This window comes from Ictidomys tridecemlineatus, chromosome 6 (assembly GCF_052094955.1).
Source record: "Ictidomys tridecemlineatus isolate mIctTri1 chromosome 6, mIctTri1.hap1, whole genome shotgun sequence".
Lineage (NCBI taxonomy): Eukaryota > Metazoa > Chordata > Mammalia > Rodentia > Sciuridae > Ictidomys > Ictidomys tridecemlineatus.
This window is the reverse complement of record NC_135482.1, coordinates 157,446,218-157,465,134: the sequence shown is the minus strand read 5'-3', so window position 1 is coordinate 157,465,134 and position 18,917 is coordinate 157,446,218. Positions and strand designations below refer to the sequence as shown.

The following is an 18,917-nucleotide window of genomic DNA, read 5'->3' as shown; positions in this document are numbered from 1 at the left end:
GTCCTCAGAAAATAGGGTTTCTGTCAGAAATTCTGACACACATTCCCTGTCGCTGCTCTGCTGGCTGTCACCATGCTGCTTTGGCATGTGTGGCTGAGTGGAATCAGCAGGGGAATGCTTTTTGGTCTTAGCTCCCCATATGTTTTTAAGTAGAATTTGTTCTAGGCTAGTACTATAGTCCCAGTATGAGATCATTAGTGCTGTTTTCTTAACAGTAAATTTATGATACTTATCAGTATCCATCATAATGATAGATTTGCTGATGGCCCTGGGTTCTTATTTGATATGTTTACTAATATATGATAAATGTAGTAGCTTATTCTAATAAATTCTAAGCTCTGTTTCTGGTTCATTTTACTTTAGAAAACCAAATGCTTGTGCTTTCCATCTTTCTGCCTCTCAGTTGTTACATTGGGCTCTGGTCAAACTACCACCAGACTCTGCCTTCCTCTCCTTTCCTAGGGAAGCCCATTCTGTCCTCTTGGTTCTGAAATACAGCTGCTGGGTTTTGATGCCAGCCACCGTCAAGCCACAGAGAAATGAGAGACCTCTAGTATTAGGCCTGCTGTTATTTTTTTTACATATTTTTCCTTTTTGTATTTCAGGGACCACATAAATTTTTAAAGTAATAATTAAACTACTGAAATAGCTTAGAAAGTCATATTGTTGGATTATAAATTTTTCAAATAAAATTTGAGAAAATAACCCATTAAAATTTGAAATGGAATGGAGAATAGCGGAAAAGTGTGGGTCTTAATTCAGGGAAGAATACCAGCAACTTCATTTAGAATAAATTGAAGCATGAATTTGGATTCTTTTATACAGAAAGAGCTATGCCAAATTTAAAGATAATGCATTAGGCTCAAAGTTGTTGAGAAGGCAAAATTATATGATCAGGTCTAGGCAGAAAACAAAACTGGTAAGTATTAGGAACTTAGGAAAATCTTCAATTTCAAGTGTGCTCTTAATACTTGAGACATAGACATAAATAATTAATGACAAAGTCTCAAGGATGCTTGTGTAAGAGCCAGAATTACTAAAGGGAAGCCTCCCTAATTTGGATGAATGAGGGTGAGCATACTTGTTGGAATTAGACGATGTTTCATTTCTCGGGCAGTTGTACTGCCTGAACTACATACAGTAATGTAGGCTCAGGGCTGATGGAAACTACCATGATAACAACAAACACCCTCCCTGTCCTACTTCATGATCCCTAATTGCCCCCTTAGAGTTTTACTCTAAGGAGATCCACACTAGGAAGAACTACGAAAGTTTGTCCTTTTACAAGTCTAAGCAAATTGTATTCATTTAGAAAACAGTGAATTCACCTGGAGGTAAACTTAATTTGAGCATAGGTCTCCTAAAATACTACCTTGACAAATCCATTACTATTTAAATTGAAAAGATGTTTTAAGAGTACAGGTATATTGGCATTGTAACACTGGAAGATGACTTCTAAGTGACTATTTTCATTTACATGCAACATTTTATTTCTTCCTAACAGCAAGGTTTCACTCAAGGGGAAGAATAATAAGACATTAATGTGCAGGGCATCTGGTTCACCTGCTTGTGTTTCCACTCAGAGGTGACAGAGTGCAGACACACCAGCACCCCTAGTCTGGGGGAGATAAGGGGAGGGAGTAATTGCCAGCCAGCTTTCTCTTCCTTAGTATCCCAGGATTTGGCATGCAGCCAGCATTTCTTTAATTTTATCTTTAGCTTCTATTGTGAGCACAAAGTTAGTTTGTGTGGCTGGAGGTAAGAGAGGAAGTTCCTTTTTATAAAAGTCATAGGGAATACATATTTTCACAAAACAACATTTTTTTCTAGATCTCCCCAAATATGACACTTAAATGCATAATAAGTGAAAATTTGCCAAATAAACATTCTGAGACTATTTCCATTCATTTGAAAATTTTCACATGCAATACCACTGTTTACTGAACAATATCGTCACTATTAGAAACGACACCCTAAATTTCAGCAGAGAGTGGTTTTACCCACCCCCATCCAAATTGAAAGATGAGCTTAGGGAACAGAATGTACTTTTTAATTTGGAAGAATTTTATTTATTGTTTAAAAATTCTGGGTAAAATCCATTAATCATAGTTTCTTACAATTCACATGTGTGTGTGCATGTATGTATGTGTGTGTGAGAGAGAGAGACAACTCAAAGGACTGCAGTCATAGGATGAAGCAATTAATTTTCAGGATTCTAGATTCTAGAGCTTAATTTTTTCATCAGAAATAACTGAAAGTAATAGATTTCATGTTAAGAAGTTCTACATACATTAAAAATATCTGTTTATAAAAATGGTAACACTTACATATTCCATATATAATATAATTCACAAAATCTTATTTTCACTTATATTCATTAGCAAAGTGAGACATAATCCATCCACAAAAGAAATTCTGCTCTTTTTTCCCTGAGAATTTCTATCATTTGTGAAAATATTCTGTTGCTTAATCTACTGACTGAAAATGCTAAAATTATATCTTTGAAATAAATATTGCAGTAGGAGGTGGCAGGATGTAAATAGTATTAAGCTTTCATTATACTGTACTTGGAACATTTTTTCCCCCTAAAATTTCCTTAATGTCACTTTGCTGAGGTCCTGGGAGACATGTAGAGAACTTGGCTCATAGTAGGCTATGATTTAAATGATTGTTGAACAAATAAATAAGAAGATAAATTAAAGGTGGTCTACAAAGGTGAATGTCCCAAAATCCCCTAACCTCAATGGGCAAAGTACCAGATGGGAAGGGTGTTAGAGACATAACGCTCCACATTCTCCTTTCATGTGTTGTCTCCAAGGCCCCACTCTATTTATTGCTGCGGCATCTGGCAAGCTTTCTTTTCTGGGCCCTGCATGCCTCATGCCGTGTGTTAGCATTTTCCTGGAATGAAAGTCAAGGAAATACCGTTTCTAAAAATATGCTTTATGAGTTTTTAAAAATGTAATATTTCCCTTCTACTAGTTCATTCACTTAGAGATCTTAATAAATGACATTCAAATGCAGAAAAAAAATTTTGATTTTATAACAGAACTATTTTAACAAAATATGTAAACATTGTTTTTGTGGGTTTATAGCCACAGGCGCTCACTCTGTTTACTAAAATAGTAGCTAAAACATCTACTTAATTCTTATTTATACCAGGAACTTCTCTTTACACATATGAACAAGTATAATTATTTAATGATTCTGGAGATTAGACATTATTTATTTTATTTTATAAATGAGGAAATTTAGTCTCTTTAAAAAACATGGCTAGGAATTTATGAAGCTGCCACAGCTTTCACCTTTTTTTCTTTAAATTTTTTCCCTTTTTTAAAAAAATAATAAAATGTTCAGATTTTAAGGACTTTTTTCTTTTCCATACTATATGAAGAAAATGTTTAACCATGCAGAAAAATTGAATCACAAATCTACAGTGAACACTTTTATTTACCATGATGCATATTTCTTTTTTTACTTAATAATACATCTTTCTGACCATCCATGAATTCATCTTATTTTTGGACCCATTTTAAAGTAAGTTGTAAATATTATTACATTTCCTCCTAAATTCTTTGGCATGTGTATCATATTAGCGTTCAATATTTTATGTATGATTCTTTTATTCTTTTGAGGTAAAACTTACATATGATACAATATACAGTTCTTACATGTGAATTATCTGGAGTCTGATAAATGTGTACACCTGTGCCACCCATATCTATAGCACTCTGGAAAGTTGCCTCATAAACTTTTATGGAAGGGTCCCAGTAAATCCCTACCCCCCACCCCCAGAGTAAATGGGTTCTTGGTCTAGAACTTCATATAAATGGAATCATATGTTACAAGATCTTTTGTGTCAGTCTTTCACAAAGCAAAATGGTTTTATGGGCTAATTGCTTCTTAAGTTATTTTTAGCTCTTTTCTATTTGTTCCTGAGTAATTTTCCATTTTATTACAGTTTGTTTATTATCCATTCTTCTAATGATAGACATGAATTGTCTCCATGCTTTGACTAGCAAAAATGAACTGTGAACATTGTTGCACAAGTCTTTTTGTGAACATAGGCTTTTGTTTGTTAGGTCAACATCTAAAAGTAGAATTGTGATCCTAGATAGGTATATAAGTTTTAGAAGTAATTGTCAAAAATTTTCCAGTGTAATTGTTCACATTCCCACCAACAATTTATGATAGTTTTATTTGCTCCACATTCTCAACAGCATTTGGTATGGTCGGTCCTTTTCTTTTTAACCATTCTGGTGAGTTTGTAATGATGTTTTATCATGATTTAAAATTCATTTCCCTTGAACAAGGTGTTGGAATTATTTTCATGTTCTTATTGTCATTCATATGTCTTCCTTCATAAAATGCCTATTAAAATCATTTTCTCATTTATATATTTGGTTATTCATATTTTTATTGCTCAAGTATAGGAGTTCTTTACATATATCACCAGTGTTTTATCAGATATGTTTTTCAAGCATATGTGGTTGGTCTATAATTCTCTGATAAGCATAAGTTTTAAATTTTGAGATCTAATTTATCAGGGTTTTTTTTTTTCCAAGATTTTGTCCTCTGTGTTGTCCAAAAATAAAGTAACTACTGCTAAGTAAAAAAAAAAAAAGGAAAGAAAGAAAAAGTTCTCTTGCTTAAGCTTTATAGTTTTAGCTTTTATGTTTAGATTTATGATCCATATTGAATTAATTTTTATTTATCATGTGAGGTCAGAGTAGGGTTAATTATTTTTTTGTATGGGCTTTTAATTTTTCCAGCACTATTTGTTGAAGAGACTTTCCTTTCCCTGAAGTGCCTCATAGCTATTCTCAAAAATGAAAGGACTACATAAATGTGCATCTATCTCTTGGCTCTACTCTGCTCCATTGATTCTCCAGCTCTTCATGTCAGTATTATGCTGTAAGATTACTGTAGCTTTATAGTAAGTCTTCAAGTCAGATGGTTTAGCTCTCCATCTTAGTTATTCTTTACAAAATTAGTTTAGATATTCTAGTTCCCATGAAACTTATTTACATTTTATAATTAGCTTTTCCATTTCTAAAAAAAATCAGCTGGGTGTGATTATAACTGGGAATAATATATTGATAGTCGGGCTCAGTTTAGGGAGGATCTGTATCTTAATATTGAGCTCCAATCCATATGCATAAACTCTCTCTCTACTGCTATGAGACTTCTTTAATATATCTCAGTAATATTTTGAAGCTTATAGTATAAAAATCTTACAAATCTATTATTGGATTTTGTTTTTTTAAAGATATTGTACATAAAATTTAAAATTTAAATTTTCCAGTGGTTCTAATTTTTATTACATTTCTTAGCTCTTTTGGTGAGAAGGTCTGAGAGCAGTGATAACTCAGTAGGATCAAGAACACTCAGCACCGAGATCTTGATTTCTTAATATCATCCTCAATAATAGGAACTAGAGATCTTTGAAGAAATGGCTGGTTCAATGACTGGGGCAGTCAAAATATAAGAGAAACCAGGAGTACCTGATTTGTCCTAAAAAAAAATTAAAGCACTTAAAAAGATTACAGGCATGTCAAAAGGAGACAGGAATTAACCTTAAAAAGTTATAACAGGATATTTGATTACAACCCAAAGGAAAAGATATACCTGAGTTCATCCTGATATAAATAAATGATCAAACAAATAAATAAATGGACTAGAAGGAACAAATCTTCTTTTAGAAGACTTCCAAATAGTAAAGGCAGATTTCCTCTCTACAAAATGAAGCTGACTCTCTTGTAAATGTGGGTTGTATTGTTGACTGGCTTCAAAAGAGGAAAAAGAGTAACACTTCACTGGAGAAACCTGTTAAACACCACCTTAACCTGTTGGTCAAGGTTTATGTCGCCAGCGATAATTCATGTTGGTATCATTTGCTCACCCCTCGTGTGGCATGATGAGAAGCATGCCCTGCCTCTGTGACATTCTTCCCAACAAACATAGCCAGTCACGAGGAAAACATCTACAGCCCCAAAGAGAGGAACATTCTGTAAAATATGTGACAAATACTCCTCAAGACTCAGTGTCATGGGAAGCAAAGGAAGACTGAGGAACCGTCACAGACCTAAAGAGACCTAATGACTCATGCAATGGGGTATCCTGGATTGGATCCTGGAACAGAGAAAGGATATTAGTGGAAAAACTGGTGGGATCCAAAGAAGATCTGGAGTTTAGTTAACGGTCATGCACCAGTGTTGTTTTCTTGGTTGTGACGGGAGCCATGGTAACATAAGATGTTCACAAATGGGGCGGTTGGAAGACGGGTGTGTAGGAATTCTCTGGTTTTTTATCTTTGTAACTTTTCTGTGTACCTAAAATTGTCCCAAAGTAAAAAGTAATCAAAGCAGTGGTAATAAGAGGATGGCCCAATATACATAACAGATTTTAGCAAAACTAATGTGGTTGAAGTAGGGGCTTAGGGCCTGAGTCCCCACTGCCCTACCTCCCCTTGCCCTCATCCCTCCTCTTCCCAGAAGCTCAGGTTTCTCCAGCATGTGTTCTGAAAAATACTGCCCTCAAGATTAAACACAGATTCCTTGACGTGCCTTGCAGGGCCTTCCCGTTCTCAGCCTGGCCTAGCTTTCATCTTCACTGTCTGTTTGCCTGTTGCTCCTGTGCTTATTGCCTTCATATATTCTAAAGGCAATCTCTTTGCTTCAAGCAGACCATGACCTTCTTGTTTATTTTGCATGTCCCATCCTTTCAGCTTGGAACGTTATTCTCAAACACATTCACCCTCAAAAATTTCTTCAGAAATCATCTTAGAGTTCAACTCAAGTGTCTTCTCTTGAAAGGCTATGGAGTGGGGGGAGGGGGTGTGTGACACATCTTTAAGTCTTGAAATCTCCACAATAGTGCAGCATCATCCCAAGTGGCCTGCATGGGGATCAGGGCTCATCCCCTCCTTAAGGAGATATCAAGTTTCAAGCACTGTGCCTGGCTTGATACTCAGTAAGTAAGTGTAATGGACGAATGGATGCATGAATGAGTGAAGAATGATAGCAAGTTTATTAAAATGAAGTTATTTTCTTTTTAGTAACCTTTACATTTATTTGAATCCGGCTGTCACAAAGCAACAAATTCAATAACTAATAAGGAAACCGATCTCAGTTGGCCAGATTTAAAAGAAAAGTAAGTAGAAGTCTGAATTCAGCCAGTATGCATATATGAGATATGGAACCCGATTAAGTTTTTTTTTTCCTTTAAGTAACAAAAATTTTACATGGTATGTAAGAAAGAAGGTACTGTGAGGTTACCTTTTTTCAGTCTGCTGGTATTTGAGGGAGTTGTCAGTAAAGCTAGTTGCATACATTTATCTTCATTAACCATTCCAAGGTGATGCTTTCTGATTCAGGTGGCCCAGCCATTCTCAGGCATTTTAATTTGCCAATTACTGTACCCACAGCTAGGAACAGATAGTGATTAGTTTCACATTTTGCTCACTGGGCAGCTTAATGTTCTTGTCACCTTACATTGCGTCTTAAATGTGCAAAGCACAAAGAATGTCAAACATGTTTCTCAGACTTGCAGGGGCTGGGGGATCATGCCGACTGTTGTGAATTACTTCTGGATATAGAAATTAAAGGGCCTGGTTGATTAATAATACCATAAGATAATATTGCAAAAGTGCATCAGGCGGGTAACACAAACATGTAGGGTGTGATGGGTAAAATCTGAGGCATATCTTTTAACTTTTCTTTTACAAAAGAATTTTTCAGAGCCAATGGAATATGTGCTAGCTTGCTGGTTTAGACTACTGCCATTTAAGGAAAGAGCGAGCCAGTGTTATAATCTTGTTTATAAAATAGCTATCAGCCTTAAGATTTTCCTTCTTTGAATATTCCAAGGCATCATAGGTCAACCAAAAAAGAAAAAGAGTCGAACCAATTTTTTAACCTAATGAATATTCACTGTCTTTTTTTCTGGATCGCCTTACTCCAGATATCACTTGCTAAGGCCTTCTTTTTAAAATTGCCATAGAAAAAGTTCCCTTTGGAAAAATCCAGCACCACACATGGCAGTTTTTTCTGCTGTTCTTTTGCTTAATTGCCTGGGAGTGAAGTTGACTCATTTATGGGGACTTAAACTAGTGCCACTATTAGCAGAAAAGATTATTTATCATTTTTAAGAAGGCATGGGAAAATGTCAGGCACACAGCATCTCAAACAAACTTTATTTGCTAGCTTCTTAAAGAATTTGTTTACCTAAAATGTTGTTCACACCACTGATAAGAGAAAATGTATTTAATAACTACGCAGAATTAATATGCTATAGTGAGCATGGCTGCCTAATTTAATTTATCTCTGATTAAGCCTATTATGTTTGAGATCACTTTACAGAAGAGATTTTTTTTGCCAGCTGTAAGCTTATTTGAATTGTAATATAAGTTAATAATGTGTGAAATAACCAGTGGTGCCTACTTCTAAATGTTAATTTTGTCAACCGACTTCCTGAGTAGACACATACCGAGATTATTTATTGGCATTAGTTAATATCTTGCACAGAGACCATATATTGGAAAAAATATGAAAAATATGCCTATTTTAGGAGGCAAAGACAAATGGAGCAGAGGTACTTTAATTCTAAAATCTAAAGGAAAGGCCATTACATTATAAAAGTAATTTAAAAATCAGTGATTGATTAATCACATAACGTGACATTTAAGATAGCACGAATCTCTTGCATGATTTCTGTTCTAAATCTGTTCTTTAAACATTAAATCCTCATGGCTCAGATAAAATGGAAGCCTCAGGGATTTGGCAGGGTTCTGTATAGCATCTGCCTCTGGGTCTGGGTGACCAAGTCCCCTCCTTGAGACCAGCATGAAAGGGATGGGGCTATGTTGTCGTTGTTGAGTGACTTATTCTCTATATTAAAAGACCAAATATGTCATTTTGCTTATGCTGAACTATGTATCATTGGCCTGCCTAATTCTTCTTTGCAATATTTTAAGTGGTTATCACCAAAAAGGTGATTGGGCTGAATATTTTCCTTCTTCAGCAGTTGGCTTCATATACAGTTTATATATGGTCTGCTTTCCACAGATATGAACTTTATTACTTAGATATGCAATATTTAAATTTGTAGTTTAATTGCTTCTTACCTGCCCCCCAGTGCTTTTCTTCCTATTTGGAATGCCCTGTCTGGCCCTCTAATTAGAATACTACCCAGTCCTCCTGGCCCTCTTGAAATCCTACCTACTCAGTATATTCACCTCAGTCATTTAGACCCATTTCATATATTTTAAGATAGTTCCTTGAAGTTAGAGATGTTGAATATTAAATCTCTTGGTTCCATTGTGCCTAAACATTTTTTCTCTTTTTTTCTTTCCCTTCTTTCTTTCTTTTTTTCTTTTTTCTTTTTCTTTTCTTTTTTTTTTTTACTACCCATGGTGCTAGGAATTGAATCCAGAGCCTCATACATGCTAAGCAAGTACTGTACCACTGAGCTGAATCTTCAGCCTTATGGTTTCTTATTTAAAAAAATGATATCAATAGATGTGATGATTGGTGCTCAGGATGCAAACACAACAGGGGAGAAAATTACATAGCACAAACTCTATGTGAATAAATATAACTTAATAAAGTCAGTTTGTGGATTCTAATTTCTTTTCTATGTGAAGTAGAAACTTGCATGCAGTATTTAAAAGGCAAGAAGTTGTAAGTTGATTTCTCTTTGCCATGAATAGCTCTTAACTAGATCTATCTTTTGAATATCAGTGTGTGTAAAACATTGTTTCAGAGGCTTACATGAGATTCAGCTAGGGTACTTCAAATATTTATGCCATTGACAGGGACTTACCTTCAGATCTACTGAATCAGGGAGTAGTATAATTTTTAAAAAGCTAACCAGATGATTCTACTAAGCAGCCAGAACTGAAATCCACTGTTATAAAGGAAACTTAAAGGTCATTAAATACATCATCCATCTGGTGTTTGATTGCTTTCTACAGCTGTTTAGCAATGAAAGAAGAGTTCTTCTAATAAGAGAAGTGACATTTCAACTCAGTATGGTATATCCATGCCACATCTAGTCTTCTTGCAGCTGTCACCCAAGGTGACCCACCAATTTGGTCTGTCCCCATTTTAACATGAAAGTCCCATGTAGTTGGGCATTCCTCAGTGCTGGGCAAAGTAGGACCACACACAGTTTTTTGGATGAGACAAAATTGACTTTTGACAAATTTCCATTTGAGAAAAAAAGGAAAGTGTGTTTTTTGGGTAGACTTTTTAAATGAAAAGATGCACATAATTAGAAGACTTAGTAGAGTGGAGGGGAAAGAGACACATCTAGAAAAGGATAACACTGCACCAGGTTCTTATGGAGTTCCTGAGTTAAAGAAAAGGAGGGGGCTTTATGGAATGTAATTAATTAAAGAACATCAAAATATTTATTCATTTTTTTAATGTTAGTAGGCATTATGAGAAAAATTCCAAATTTGTATATGTAACCAACTAAACTACAAGATCTTTGAGGATACTTTCGTTTACAAGTGAGAAATCAAAGACTTATTGGAGGTTATATGGGAAGTTACTGATAGCTGACATCTGACTCCTAGATCTTTTTATGGTAGAGTTTTTGTATCTTTTTTTTCTGTTGTACATTCTTTTATTCCTAGCAACATTTAGCACAGGTTCTTCATTTCCGATAAATGCCAGTAGATTGATATAAAAACTGAAAGTATTTCACTAACAGAAGTAGATCTTACAGTTTAATGTATAATGCTAGCATTAAACAGTATTCCATCATGAATGCCCATATAAATTGTATTCTGATACCATTGCAACCAAAGGATTACGTTATCCCACAGTTGTTTTCTGTTTTGGTCACATTGATCACTGAGCAGTCAGTCTGATCACTACATGGTTGATTCATTTCATTCATTGATTGCCAAAATAGCCAGATGTGTCCCAGCAATCTGACTGTGTTCATGACCAAGTCAAATCAACTATGCAACCATTCAGCCAATGGTTTGGTGTGCAGCTGTCCTAGATATTGATGGTGCTACAGAGATGAGATATTAAGCTCTACAGGAAATATCTAGCCTCATTTAAATCATGATAGATTTTTCTCCCATTCTAAAATTTATATGCTGCTATGGGAGAAAGCATCAATAAATAAGAATTTTAAAATATTATGTTTTCCCTTTCTTTCTTAATGAAAACATTTAGCAAAAGTTATAAAACTCACAAAAACATGTTAAAATGAAAATTGTAGATCAACAAATACAGGATTTTTCATAATATGTTATCAAGCATTGCCTAAAAGGGGTGGGAGGAGGAGGAGTGTCTGCAGTCAAGTAAGTTTGCATAATTGCATATGTACTGTGGAGCTTCAAGAATGGCAAAATGATCTAATGTCAGTACTCTTTATCATGAATAGTTGGAGAGACAACCAACCTTCCAAATTTGTAGTTAAACAAAATGGATCCAGAAAGATGAAGAAACTGCTCCAGAGTCAAATATTTTCCTTAATTCTCTGTCAAGGTGCCAAGGTCTCCTTTTTCTTCACTTTCGTATTGTTCTCCCTAATTGCCTATAAATGCTTTCTGTGCCACTCTTCAGTGGCTGACTGCAAGTAGCTTCCAGGAGACAAGCTTACCAGGTATGAAAATGATAAACTTATGGAAGGAGGACAACATCATGAGGTACTTGGAGAGAAGCCAACTGATTCATCCTGCAGGAACTAAAGGATTAGAGAGGTGTACGGAATGAGACTGGAAAAGGCGGGATAGATTGCAGGTAGTTACAGAGCAGCTACTAATGGTAGAACATGATACATGAAGTAGTTAGCCTTTTTCCTCTCTCTACTTCACATTGCCACCCAATTCCCATCCCTTCTGGGGGTTCCAGGGGTAGTCTGGGCTGCACTGATTAGAGATGCTGTGGACACAGGGATTAGGCTCAAGGGAGGGCTGAAACTCCACAGAGTGAACAGGTAAAACCATCTTGGACTACTCTCCGCATTGTTCCCAGGGCACCCACAGCCAGGAATGGCTCTAGGCAGGAGTTAGAAGATTCTTATTTGGAAAAACTAAATGGCCCAAAGAAATTACCTCACTGGTATCTGGAATCCCCACTGAAATGGCTGGATTCCCACCCCAGTTACCACACAAGGATGACCACCTGGCAATAAGTATACTCTGCACCCTTCAAAGTTGGAAATGGAACTTACTGTCCCTAAATATAAATGAATTTTTATATTTTCTTTCTTTTTTTTTTTAAATATTTATTTATTTATTTATTTTAGTTATTGGCGGACACAACATCTTTGTTTGTATGTGGTGCTGAGGATCGAACCCGGGCCGCACGCATGCCAGGCAAGCGCGCTACCGCTTGAGCCACATCTCCAGCCCCGAATTTTTATATTTTCTGTATTTAAATTTTTTATTTTCTATTTATAGGTATATAAAGGTCTTAAATGTAAGTGAATAGTGAGGGGTCAAAAATTATTTGAGGATAGTCCTCAATGTAAAATACACAGGCCAAAGCAGGGCAGCAGCAAGAGGGTGAGGTGCCAGCAGGGCTCAGAGAAGAGAGAGATAATTCATGAAGTACAAGAAAGGCTTTAAAAACCCTATTATATCTTCAGAAAGATGAGAAAAACTATTTTATTCATGAAGTAAAAAGAGCATTCTATGGAAAAGAAATAATCAGAAAGAAAATAAGATATTGAAGAGGAGATATGAAGCTCTCCTGGAAATATCTAGCTTCATTTAAAACATAATAAAAAAATAAAAAGTTTTCAAATTTATATTTTCAAAAAGTCATTCAGAGTATAGAAGATAAAGTCAAGTAAACTTCCTAGAAAGCGTGTTAATAGGCATAGATGAAGGTGAGGTGGGATGGAGGTAAGAACAATGGTGGATCAACCAGCATTTTACCAGAGGAGTTCCAGAAAGGGAAAAACTGTGGAGAGACGAGTATCAAAAAATAATATGAGAAAAAGTTTCAGTGAGAAGAGCAGGAGTTTTCAGATTTAAAGGAACTAGAAAGTGCCCAGAACGATGAATGAGGAAAAACCCTCATTCTGGTTCTTTATTATGAGATTTCAGAACCGTAGGATTAAAAAGAAGATCCCAAAACCCTTCAAAGAAAGAAAATAAGTAACATGTAAAAGATTGAGGATACCAGTAGCTTCAGTACTGGAAGCCAGAAGATAGTGATATACAGTTGGAAAATCTGGGAGAAAATGCCATCTTAGAAATCTGTTACAAACTTAGCTGTCAAACACCTGTGAATATGAAGTCATTTTTCAGACATGCAAGGTCTCAACAAATGTATCACTCATGTACCTTTTCTCTAAAAGGAGCCCCAGGCAATAGCTAGGCAGCTGGCCTGGAAACCCACCAGAACGAACAGACTAGATGGAAGGCTGTGCAACAAATGGATCAGATAGATTGACTGGTTGGGTTGATCATGTTAAAAAAAAAAATAGTGATTTTAATAGGGGTTTTGAACTTCCTTTGAATCATTCAGAAACAATTAGTAAAAGAGGTTAAAAAAGAGAATAGAATAAAAGACAGTAAAAGGAAAAACAAATCGTTGAATAAAATTAAAAGTGTACACTTACATTACTTGCCTCAATAGTGAATAAGATTACATGGTCAAAATAATGTAAACATAGAATATTGATTTAATCCCAAAATGGTTTTTAAACCAAGAAAAATGGGGAACGAAAGTTTATTGGGAGGTAATGATGGTATGAGTGCTAGATTCTTCTCATTTTGCATGATAACAACATATGAGGAAATCCCTAAAAATTATAATTGAAGAAATAATATGCACGTGGTATTTAAATCTCGGGTAGCGAATATCAGAACCAAAAGTTAAGAGTAGTTTCCTCCATTGTGGGGTTCAGCCTCTTTGAAGTTAGGGTGGGTTAAAGTACTGGGCCTAACATCTTCCTGCAGCACATGGGGCAAGACTGTGGATTAACCAAACTGAGAACAATTGGTGGGAGCAAAAGTCTTACTTGTGTAGGATGTTACTCGCCCCAGCACATAAATGTTTTTCATGATTAAACAAAAACAAAACATGAAATGCCTTTCTCTGAGGAGCAGGAAGGGTAGCAGAGGAGAGATTATTGGTTTGGGTTACAGGCCTTATCATACCATTTACCTTTTTAAACTATTGGCAAATGGTACCTTGATAAATATTAAGTTGGCTTAACTAGAATCACAAATGGAAAAATCCTATTTCCAAAGTACAACTTTTCATACCCCTAAAAAAAGCTAAAAAGGAGGAAGAAGGTGATTTTTTTCCCTTGATATCTTTCAGAACTCTCTTATTTACTCCAGTTATAGTAACGAAGTAGGGGACTCAGGACCCTCTTACTCCAACCATTTCCTGTCATCTACATTCGCTCCCCTCGTTCTATACTGAAACCATAAAGGCAATTCAGTGTTCCCTTTATGAAGTCTGTATTTTCCCTCTCTGGACCTTTTCATATGATTATTCCTCACCTTCCATGCACAAACATTCCCAAACACATTCACTCACACATTCATTCAAAGTCCCTTGTATTACCTCATACCTTGGACAGGTTACCTGTTTAGGTTTCATTAATGGCCTCCAAATACTAGAATCCTCCCCTTTCCTTGAGTTCTTATTTTATTGCCTGTGGTACTACTTATCACACACTGGTGTGAATGATGGTGTTTTTTTTATGTGTCCTGTCTTTGTGAAGATCCAAAATGGTGACAAGGGCAGGAACAACAATGCACTGATATTTCTTCCTCTTATAGTGCCTGGCAGAGTGCTGACATATTCCAGGGACTACCTCAGACATTAATTAAATGAATAATCTAATCTTCCATTAAATTAAAATCTGTTCAGTCATATGGTCCAGCACTAAACATCTGCATCTGCATAAATAAATATTACTGGAAAGTAAAGATTTTGTTTTTATTTTAAGGAAGTGTTTTCTGTGTGAGAGAGATCAGGCACAGTGCTCAGAGGGTAAACTGTTCCCTGAAATTTCTGCTTATGCTTCCTTCATGGGGAATATGGAAAGCTTGTCAGCTTGACAGTTAACATTTGTATTTAACTGTGTCAGCGGCACAGGTATGCTGGCACTGAGGAAATGTTGCAAGGAAGATGATACCTAGACCTGCAGCTGGAGGAGCCCCTACACAGCACCACAGGCCTCATGACAATAGTATCACCGAAGAGGTGAAAGGAAGAGAGAAACTTCTCATGAGAGTAGAGCACTAATACAAAGAAGGGGAGTCCACAAATTCTCAATGCCATGATAAGGCCACCTAGGTAGACAGCAGCACAGATAGGACTTGGATCTATACCTTCTTACACCTCATTAGGGCCCTTCCTATTTAATCAGGATTTATATTGCAATACCCAAATCTCTTTATAACCACTCAAATGACCATCTAACAAATTATGACAGGATTAATCTACAATATCTATTATGGAAATAACAAAATGTCCAGCACTATTGTGTACATACAAACAGTATAGTACTCTAGAGCCTTTAAAAAGAATAAGGTGGATCTGTAATTACTGATGTATTTTTAAAGGAAAAAGGAGGTGTAGAATAGGAAGTCCTCCTTCAGGCCTCGACTGAAATATCACATTTTCAAGAGGACTTCTTTAACAGCTATATTTATAATTGCAAACATCCACTCCTCTCCCTCACTGCTTGTCCTCATTGGATACATATATAATTGCCTTACTGGGATGTAAGATACATAAGGGACTGTGTTTTGTGTACTGCTCCCCTCCCCCACCCTCAGCTCCTTAGAATGCCTGAATGAATTAATTTGCATGAAAAATATTCTTATTGCACAGAATGGTCCTAGAAGGCTTACTGAGCAGAACTCAGACTGGGGCTGTTTAGGAGGAAGTCTAATTTTTTATTGTATATATTTTACTGCATACTTGTATCACTTTGAAAATATAAAACATGCATTTAATAGGGAATCCCATTGCAAGTGTTTTAGGAATGTCTGTGGTAAACTTATCAGTTATTTAATCCCCATCATCTATTTTTGATCCTTAGATAATGAATACTGTTCTGAATTTCTCTTCTTTCTCAGGTTATAAATGGGTCACTATTCATGTCTCTGAACTTATTATTATTTTATGGATTTTTTACCAATAGATGGTTTTTATTTTCCATCAAAGTAGTGCCGTCTGCACTTAAGTTGCCATGGGGAAAATGGGTTTTTAGGCCAAATACATTTGTATCTTCTAACTTATAGCTAAGTGACCTTGGCAGGTCACTTAACTGCCTTGAATCTCCAATCCCATATCTATGAAATTGGGGTAAATTTTCTTATGAAAAAAGGTTGTTATCTGGAGAAAACAAGCTCAAGTGTGTATCCTCAGTGCCTCCCAGCAGAGCTTAATAAATGTTAGCTCCTTTTGTGGTACAAGTTGGCCCAGAGAGAAGACTCCTGGCAATAGTTTCATCACTGATTATTCAAGAGTGTAGTCCCAACATCACCTAGAAGTTTATTAGAAATGCCATCTCAGCCTCCACCCAATCTGATGATTCAGAATCTATATCTAGCACATACCCAAGTGTTTTCTATGAACTGCAAGTTTGAGAAACTCTTTACCTGTGGAATTATATTTAAATTTTTTTCTCTATTCTATGATGTTTTAACATGTGGAGGGCTTGCAGACTTGGGCTTGAGGAGGGACTGTCCCTTCCAGGCCTAGCTATTTGCTGGGCATGGCAAACATCTTGCCTTTGAGCTGGCCATAGATATTCAAACCAGCCAATCCTGGTGGTATCCTACATGCCTCTTTGTGTTAGCTCCCTACAGTCTGGAGCACTATCTTCTTGACCTAGGTCACCAAAGCCAGGTACTGGATAACTAGGAACCACTCTGTACCTCAGGACCTGCTGAAATTATTCCAGCTAGCCAATCCTAAGCCTGGTTACCTGCGTCACCCATTCTTTCCCAGGGAAACCACAGTGAAGGCACTTGTCCACATTTTCCCCCTATTCTCTCTGCCTCCTGACCAATCCTGGCACCTCCCCATGTGGACCCAAATGACATGATGTGCCCCCCAACTCTTGGGAACCATGGGTAACAACCCCAGAAGCCCCAGGCATATTTTTTAAAAGGCTGCCCTTCTACACTTCTTACTTGAATTTTTCTTGCCGTCCTCCTCTGCCCCCACTTCATCTTGTGAATTGTAGGTTCATTTGGAACAGTGTGAGGGGGCCCAGCAGAGCCAGATGTTCTGGTAAAGCAAAACTAACAGGCTGAAACACTAGGAGAATGCTAAGCTACCCCATCAGCCTAAACTTAGTTTTAAATGAAGATGATCAAGGATAACCACGTTTTAGGCTGTAAATCTGCTTAATGTACTATGACTATGTTGAATGCCAATAATACTCCTTAAGCACACACTTTGAACACTTCAGAAACTGCTATTACAAATGATTAAGACCTCCAAGATAACGGAACTGTTTGAAATGAAACACACGAACTTATTTACAGTATTCTTAGATGTCAGAAAAACAAATGAAAACCTGCCATCCACATCCATTCATTTTTCCCTCTGGCTTCTTAACATGGTATGTATGTTTTAGATAGAAACAACTCCTGCCGGGAAGCAGGTATTACCTGCAGCTTGGTATTACCACGCAGCTTTCCTTCCCCCATTTGCATTTACCACTCGTGGCTTCTGTTTTGGAGAGAATCTGAATATGTGGAAGAAAGCTAACAAGGCTGAGGTTAATACAGGAAAATATTAAAAGAACATAAAATGGACTTTCTCCTTATGATTGATTCAACAACAATAGAAATATAAGGAGTATCTATTTCAGAAACACTCCATGTTTGTTAGGTATGATGGTTTTCTCTCTCTCTCTCTCTCTCTCTCTCTCTCTCTCTCTATATATATATATATATATATATATATATATATATATATATATATAAAGTTCTTTTATGATAATTGTATTAAGAAATTAAAATTTGTTTAGCAGTTTTGAATTAGAAATATTAAAAAGGAAATTTTCCATTCTCTTATTACCATCAGGTTAGTGCCCATAAAAAAATAAGTCCATGTATTATGACAATGAAAGGAAACTTTGGCTGCCGATATCAGGATTTTGCTCCCCATACCTACCCCTATCATATTCAGCATTATTTCCCAACCAGTGTCTAAAATTTGAGTTGTAGTCTACATGAGTGACAACATCACCTGAAACTACAGGCTTGTTTCTAGTAGGTGTCTGATTGCTCCTTGACCCTTTTCCAAGAAACCTAATTTGCCCAAGGGAGTCTGGCACTGGAAAAGCGTGTTTGCATCTGCTTAGGGAAATGTGCCTGAAATAGTGACTTATTTGGAACTGAGAACAGAATGGAATGGGATGGAGATGAGCCAGTTTGAGCAGGCAGAGAGCAACCTGAGCCTCCTAACTCTTATAAAAGGGGCTCTGCAGCAAAGCAGTTTGTTGAGTCAGGATCCAGCAAGACTCGTCACCATTCAAAAAACTGTCTCTGTAAACTCTTTGCAAAATTCCTACTCTAACAAAGGCCTTAGGACAAGCCATCTCATCCTAAGTTCCTGTGAGTCTTGTAAGATGGTACGGATTTCTCGATTCAGCCCTGCAGACACCACTGTAGAAATTGTTCTCCAAGGTATGTTGCACATCTTAAACCCAGTTGCATACCTTAGTTGGCTGCAGAATGCTTTCTGGTGGTGATGTGACTCTTGAGTTCAGATGCTTTCTTGATTGCCAGGAGAGTTGACAAGTTCGCTGATGCACTGATTACCCAAAGAGGGGCCTTGACACAGTAGCTTCTTTCTCACTCACTGACCTGAAAATGAACTAGCAGTCAGAAGTGGGGAGTTGACATCTCATCTAGAGAAATGAAGAATGAATTGAGGCAAATACAAAAAATAGAATATTGT

At 36.5% G+C, this 18,917-nt stretch overlaps 1 protein-coding gene across 10 annotated transcripts in view; it reads left to right on the top strand.

Moving 5' to 3' along the window:
* The window catches only part of Enox1 (ecto-NOX disulfide-thiol exchanger 1), a 521,454-nt gene that overhangs the window by 265,975 nt on the left and 236,562 nt on the right, over positions 1-18,917 (top strand). For 2 of the 10 annotated variants that reach the window (XM_078015926.1, XM_078015925.1), the window contains exon 1: positions 18,452-18,643. The exons of the other annotated variants lie outside the window; for them this stretch is intronic. In XM_078015926.1, the coding sequence (XP_077872052.1) occupies positions 18,586-18,643 (58 nt within the window). In that variant the 5' untranslated portion in view covers positions 18,452-18,585. Of the gene's footprint in view, positions 1-18,451; positions 18,644-18,917 lie in introns of those variants that run through there. 10 annotated transcript variants of the gene reach the window in all.